This window comes from Sipha flava, unplaced genomic scaffold (assembly GCF_003268045.1).
Source record: "Sipha flava isolate LNK unplaced genomic scaffold, YSA_version1 64_pilon_pilon, whole genome shotgun sequence".
NCBI classification, from domain to species: domain Eukaryota; kingdom Metazoa; phylum Arthropoda; class Insecta; order Hemiptera; family Aphididae; genus Sipha; species Sipha flava.
Genome location: NW_020273604.1, coordinates 817,745 through 825,566, shown reverse-complemented (window position 1 = coordinate 825,566; position 7,822 = coordinate 817,745). Strand labels below are relative to the sequence as shown.

At 23.6% G+C, this 7,822-nt stretch overlaps 1 protein-coding gene across 1 annotated transcript; it reads right to left on the bottom strand.

The window, feature by feature from the left end:
- Nucleotides 1-954: 954 nt before the first annotated feature.
- Nucleotides 955-7,819, bottom strand: LOC112691525 (putative ATP-dependent RNA helicase DHX30). Its single transcript, XM_025565796.1, has 17 exons — nucleotides 7,588-7,819; nucleotides 7,408-7,481; nucleotides 7,086-7,330; nucleotides 6,712-6,855; nucleotides 5,500-5,560; nucleotides 5,318-5,441; nucleotides 5,042-5,252; nucleotides 4,632-4,976; nucleotides 4,404-4,568; nucleotides 4,131-4,336; nucleotides 3,709-3,913; nucleotides 3,410-3,615; nucleotides 3,103-3,341; nucleotides 2,792-2,990; nucleotides 2,537-2,723; nucleotides 2,391-2,458; nucleotides 955-1,179 (listed from the first exon to the last, which is right to left on the bottom strand). Exons 1-17 carry the CDS (start codon nucleotides 7,644-7,646, stop codon nucleotides 1,020-1,022), a joined length of 2,898 nt encoding a protein of 965 aa, XP_025421581.1. The 5' UTR covers nucleotides 7,647-7,819; the 3' UTR covers nucleotides 955-1,019.
- Between the last annotated feature and the right edge of the window lie 3 nt (nucleotides 7,820-7,822).

The following is a 7,822-nucleotide window of genomic DNA, read 5'->3' as shown; positions in this document are numbered from 1 at the left end:
ATAGGTACCTTTGACCAGGCTCGACTCCAAAGAGGGGGGCCCCTAAAGGCATGCCCCCCCAAGCTTTTCAAAAATTTAAATTGTTTAATACATTTTAGTCCGTGTGAACTATTAAATCCCGATTATTTAATTAGATACAAACCTAATAATTTTATTTTGCCTAAAAAACCATATTATGACATTAATATGAGGTGCAATCATAATATAGGAACATAATCGGACTCTGTGTCTCAGTACTAATTTGGGGAAACAACTATTATCAGTTAATACTTAAAATGCCTCCCCCCTCTGGTAAGTCTCTGAAGACACGCCTGCCTTTGACTACATCAAATATTTATGTAGATTTAGACTGTAGGCCAAATAGTAAATAGACATTTATATAGCCACAAACTTTTCACTTCAAAAAATTCTTAAAAAACTGAATGCTATCGCTTATAATAAAAAAATAATTTTGAAGCTGAAAAATAACATTAAATTTTATTAAATTATTATGGTTTTTTGTTTTAGTTAATGTGACCTAAATTTGTGTGCAGTTATGAAAAGTTGATATTGAAAACCCGTTTTAATTCCTTGATAAAATTTAAATAATAATAAATTAAAAACATACTTATATAAATTTTGATGAAAAAAAACTGTTTAATTTTCAATACCAAATAGATATTTTTAAGTAATCTAAATCATAAATCTATAATAATCAACAGTAATTAATGCTGCAAAGAGTACTTAACATAAAACAATAAAAACTGTATAAAACTCACATTCAGTCTTTTATACATATTTTATTTTCACATTTTCGCATATCACATTTTGTAAACAAACTATTTCATAAAAAACATGTTTGTCAAATTGTATTATATTTAGTACACTGGAAATATATACATACATTAAATTATAACATATAAACAATTTATATTATAAATGTAGTATAGTTATAAACTTTATGTGTAAATAACATTTTTTATAATCTAGTAGTCTAGAAGTTTATAACTTGTTTTAAACTATAAAGTCAGAACAGAAATTTATTTTTCTATAAGTTTACACAAAACAAAACATAAAGAGTCACGAAAGTTCATAATTTCATCATATTGATCATTGAGTTCATTATGCCCATATGTTTCCAAAAGAAAATTAATAAAACTCCTCACAACATTTCTCAGCGCCAATATGTTCTGCCAATCACTAAAAAAAGGAAGACAATTTTATTTAAATACTGAGGTCATTTATAGACATGTAGATCTAATTAAAAAAAATTTAGTATTTGTAAAAAACTATTTAATAATTGTTGTTTTATTATCTTATAATATTAAAAAAGAAATTGATGTCAAAGAATTTTAGAAATCATTTTTTTATATAAAAGTTCAATAAATGAAAATAAAAAATCATGTTTTTTAAACTTAGCAATTTTTATACAAACACATAATATAAAAACGCAAAACGGTGTATACAAAACTTAGGTAGTTGGATATTTTTATTTATTTAAAAATTAACCAAAATAGCTTTTACATTTAAAAATTGACTGTTAACTTAGAATTCATAAGATAAGTTTAATGAAAGTTATTTTATGGTTAAGTATAATTATATTGTAACAAAAATATTCAATTAACAACATGAAAATTATAATATAATTGATTATAGTAATACTTATAATTAATGGTGAAAACCAGGGCTCATAATTTGTAGCATTTAAATATTTTTTTTGAAAGGTCCTAGAAATACTTATGTGAGCTATAAATTTATTTCAGATAATTAAGATGCTAAATACAAAATTTTATGTTGCATATTTTTTTATATTTCAAAGTATAAAAGCTATTTTGCTTTTTTTCTATTTTTGTATATTTAGAAATTTTTTATTTGTTATTTTGCTTTTTTAAGTCCTTTTCAGTTTTGTAGCATTTAAAACAATTTTTCTTAATAATAACAAGTAATTATAGTAGTATTTATATTTATAATTAACTCATATTAATTAATTAATTTTTCTTCTTTTGATTTAAATTATATATTTTTTTATATTATATAGCGATGCGATCGGTATTTTAATAATAAGAATTTGACATTTTTTTTTTACATATTTATTTTTTTCACATATTTTTCTATTTACAGTGCATATTTAAACACTTATATGAATATTTTTATGAATATATTATAGCGCTTATAACTAATATTTTTAGAGCTATAAGTTATAAGCCCTGGTGATGACTAATAATGAATTATTTTGAATCTCAAAGAATGGTAGTATATATTTTTTATTTAACATAAAAAAATATTTTAAATACATATTTTCAGTAAAACAGAATATATTTAATTGTATAAAGTCAAAGGTCAGAAAGAAAAAATAACATTCAAAAAAATAATAGATAGAATTTATAAATTCTGAAATAATTAGTACTTACCCTTTTGAACAAGAAATGTTTATACGTTTTCCATTTTTTATGTATATCAAACAATTATTTTGTCCATCCTGTGGAGTATATGTATTTAAAATATAATTTCAGTAATTAATAATAAAGTAAGTAAAATATTTAAACAATTGACTTACATGTTTAAAATGTGCTTGGCCATTAAAAAACAGAATAGCCATTATTGGATGAATATATGTAGATTTATTAAGCATAACCGCATTATGATCAAGATTTTTACCTTCTCTAAAATAAGTTAACAGTTCATTTTCCTCATTTTTATTATAATTTACACTTTCTGAATGTAATACAACTTTTATTCCAGTACTAAAAAATAAAACAACAAAAGTTATTTAAATAAAAATAGTTCTTAATATTTATAGAAACATTCATACTCATTAACAAATGATGAATCTGTACGTCCATTTCGTCGCATAAATGATTGTTTGAATACTAAATTACCAAATCCTGAAATTAATACAGCTGGCAAAAGTTGATCTAAAGATTTTTCTGAATTTAAATTTAAACTGTCTATATCTTTATCTTCAATAAGCATACTGTTGTACAAATGTTGTGCAAATAAATTTTTTAATCCTGTAAGAATTTTAAATCAGTCCAATTATTAATAAACTTATACCAGTTAAACAATTTATGTTATACATAATCATTAAAAATTATAATATCAAAAAATGGGTATAATACTTACTATACATCAATATTAGGCTATTATTAGATAATGAAAGATTATTGGAGTAATAATTGGAATCATTTGAATAACGATCTCGAGTAGTGTTCCATTCAGAAAATATTTTTGCCACAGCCAAGTGATCACTACATGATGAGTAATTTTTTTTTATCATTCTTGATTCAGCAGGTGTAGTTTCTCTGAATATATTTACATTGCTTGATAAGTAAGTTATAATGGTTAGTGTAGAATCTAAACACCTAAACATTTATATTAATGTAACATACAACAAAACTATATTATAGACAAATAAAAAATGAATGTATACTTGAAAAATACTGAATTAACTAAAGCTTTTGAAAGACAAGGATCAAATGGAAATGCTGCGATTCTTTTGCCCAATGCTGTCAATTTCTCTTCTTTGTCTAATGCACCAAGAAGTTGTAATTCTGAAACAGCGCTATCTACAGTTTCAAAATCAGGTGGATTTAAAAGCTTGGATAGTACAGTCCTTGCTTTGTCTTGGCTGTGTATCTAAATAATATTAATGAACACAATTTATAACATCTTTTAAACAACAAAAATACCAAATTAAATCATATTATTATGTATTAAGTATATAATTACTTTTAGATTTAGGACTGTATGTTCAAGAGGAGTTAATTGAATTTCTGGTATAGGATATGTAGAACATTTGTTAAAACGATCTATTGTGTATAAATGATAACATTCTCCTGGCTGGGTTCTTCCCGCACGACCTCTTCTTTGTATCGCATTAGCTTGGGAGACCCAACTACGATCTAATAATTTAATACCCTTTTCCGCGTTCCAACTAAAAAATTATTAATAATTATATTAACAAATATTAATCAGTATAAAACATTCAACACTTCAAATAATTGAATAATAAATGTAAGAAATATTAAATAAAATTGAACATTTCAAAAACAAATAAAAAATACAGACTAACATTAAACATTAAATTATAATATTACTTTAATTATATGTTAAAATTAAATATTGTGAGTAAAATAAAATAATTAACTTACCTGGACACATTTTGCATACCAGTGTCAATAACATATACTACGTCATTAATAGTAATACTAGTTTCAGCAATATTTGTAGCTAACACAATTTTTCGTCTTCCGTTGCTTGCAGGTTTCATGATTTCAATTTGCTTTTCAGGTGTTAGTTTAGAATGAGCAAACATTATATCAAAATTATTATATCCATGCTGTATGAGTTTATTTACCTATTAAAACAAATATATTTCAAGAAAAAAGATTATGTTAATAACATATAAACTAAATTATTCTCACGTCAATTATATCTTGCCAACCAGATACAAAACACAATATAGCTCCAGGTGGCTTATTCTTATGTATCCATTTTATTGCATTTGCTACTAGCTGTGGATTCCAAAAAGGTACATTATTCATTTCAACTGTTGTATTATGAATACCCCATTCTCTTGCCAGTTGATTCTAAAATTTAACATAAAATATTAATATTCAAATTCAAATTTAATAACAATTAATAAAATTTACTGATAAAAAATGAGTTTTCACTGGATAAGTGAAACCTGGTATTGAAATAGATGCAGCTAATTGACCATAATAATTCTGAAAGTGTTCAGCGTTCAATGTGGCACTCATTATAACTAATTTCAAGTTCTCATTTAATTCCAATGCATTCTTTGTAAGCATAAGTAATATTTCAGTGTTTATATCTTGTTCGTGAGCTTCATCAATAATAACATGGGAAAATTCTTTAAGTGCAGGATCACTTTGTAATTTTTGAAGCAATATGCCACTAGATGCAAAGACTATAGAGCCCGGTTTTTTTGGTAAAATTTGTTTTAAACGAACTTGATAACCAATCACATCACCTAACTTTAAAATTAAAATAAACCATTTTTAAAAAAAAAATATAAAATAAATTTCATTCTCTTATATACTTCTTCTGAACGTTCATTAGCAACTCGATGAGCAAGAGTTAATGCACTGATTCGTCTTGGCTGTGTAACATAAACATTACATTCACCTCCTTTTCCAATTTGGCTCCATTTTTTCATTATAAAATTAGGTACTCTTGTACTTTTCCCACACCCAGGTTCTCCTTTTATAATAGTTACTTGATTATTCTCAATCATTTCAAGTATATTTTCCCTAATTATTATATATTTTAAATAAAAATGTGAAATATTATATATAAATATTTGTATAAAACATACTCATAGTCATCAATGGGTAATTTGACTAATCCAGATATTTTTTGCATGGATCTATCACATAGAAGTTTATTTCGTTTTGAACAGTCAATAGATGAAGACGAAGATAACATAAAATCAATTGTATCTAAACATTTAAAAATTATTAGTAATTACATAAATCAATAAAATTAAGTATAATTTACCATCCTGAGAATCTATTTCAGTTAACACTTGTTTTCCTTTGTTTATTAATGGTTGAATTTCCTACGGTAAATAATGATAAATAATATGTTTATACTTAATTATTTTCAATAAACTAAACTTTAATAAAACTATTTGTTATTTTTTAGTATAATAGTTAGGCGTGTAGTCAGGAAATATATTTTAAAAAGGCCAATATTTTTTGTCCCATACATTAAATAATAAAAAATTAAATTAAAATTGAAATATAAATAAATAAATAAAAAATTAGCTTGGAGTATATTAAATTTGTTATAAAGTACAACTGGTTTTGAATGATTTGATTCATTATTAGGTACATACAAAGTTAATAAAATTGTGACTGAATATGAAAAAATAAAATCTGAGTATGATAAAATAAAATTACAATCAAATGTGAATAAATAAAGGATGGAATAAATTAAGAAAAATTAGTCGTTTTACATAATGATAATTTATTTTAATAGTCGATTATTATAATTATTATAGACTTTAATTCTTGACTTGGAGGTATTTATTGAACAATTTTCTAATAATGATATAGATATTTTATAATAATCTTAATTTATTTATAAATAATAATATAGTGATATCATTTAAATACTATTTTACTTTAGTTTACTAATACTATTATATTATACTTTACCGTAGTACTCAATGAATATGAGCTATGTTTATATTTTTCTATTAACATATGAATGAAAAGTTATTAATATATAAATAAATAAAGAATAGTTTATATATAGAAATAAATAAATATATTTAAAAGTACTTTACAAACATAATAATAATCCAGACTAAGCTTCTAATTATTTTTTTTATTATTGGCTGTTGATGTGTATAGAGGATGTAGAATATCAAAAATGGAAAATTAGTGGAAATTTAGGACAAAGGTGGCCAATCCCAAATAGTTGGGAAAAAGGCAAAGGAAATGTAGAAAATATATAAGATTAATATAAAATATCTTTATGATTATTAAAAAATTGTTTAACTAATACCGCCAAGTTAACAGTCAAAGAATATAATCATTTTTTTTGTATTTTCATAACATTAAATAAGTGATTGGGTCAGTCAAGGGCCTTTATAATTTTTAGGTTGCCAGGTCTATCCTAGCTTTTCCTTAACTACATGCCTAATACTAATTAAAATGAAAAATTAAATTAATGTAAATATTTATAAATCTAAAATTTACTAACCAGATTGTACGTTTGAACTAGGTTTGCAATTAATTTTACATTTTTTTCACTCAGATTTATTGAAGCAATAGGAGTTGATGCTACAGCTATGCGTTGTTTTGCTGTTATTATTGGTTTACCTTGATGATCAAGTTTTTCAATATCCTAAAAAATTATTTAATATTATTTTTAAATTAGTTAAAATACAATTAATAATTAATTAAAATATTATATTTAATGTTCTAAGACTAGTGGCAAAAAATAAAAAAAAGTTAACCATTTTTTTTTTGAAATAATAAAATAAAAAAATAAGTAAATAAAAGGTAAAATATAAAATAGGTAAATAAACAAGTTTATTTAATTTTTCACTCAATTGTTTAAAATGATTATCTTACTTGCAACCATTTTATAGCATTTAAAGCTACAGTTTCTGCAGCTTTGACTTTTGTAGTATCCATACTTGAGAATACCATTGAATTGGGCCATTGAACACTTAATTTGCAACCCCATAAATTTTTGTTTTTCTTGTGAAATCCAAAATGAAGACCTGTCTTTATGTCTTGAGCTTTTTCAACTTGACTGTAATAGTTGGAAATAATATTACGTGGTGATGAAAACTTTCGTTTTAACTTCTTTATATCTTGAAAAGAAAATTAATTGTATTTTATAGATTTATAATTTTAACATGCTATCAATTCATCAATTTTAAAATCTTACCTTCATCAGAAACTTGATATTCTGATTGAACAGTAGAGAATTGTGGACATTTAATTGTAATATGCCTTCTGAAACTAATCGGACAGAATTTATATTAATATACACTGTGATAGGACGAATATTTTTAAAATTATTCATAATAATTAACAAAAACAAGTATAACTACATGTAGATACTCACTGAAAAATTGGAAAATGTGTTAATAATGGTAATCTAATAAAAGACATCATGTTTAACATCTTAAAATTATTGTAAGCTAAAAGTTTAAGATTCTCATTATAGTTTACTAAAAAATTGATTTCCGTTTGTAATTAATATCACAATTAAAATAGTTAAAAATTGAAATTTCAAGAATTAGTCACAAAACTGACACTACAATAATTTATAAACTTTATTTAATAAAACCGGAACTTTT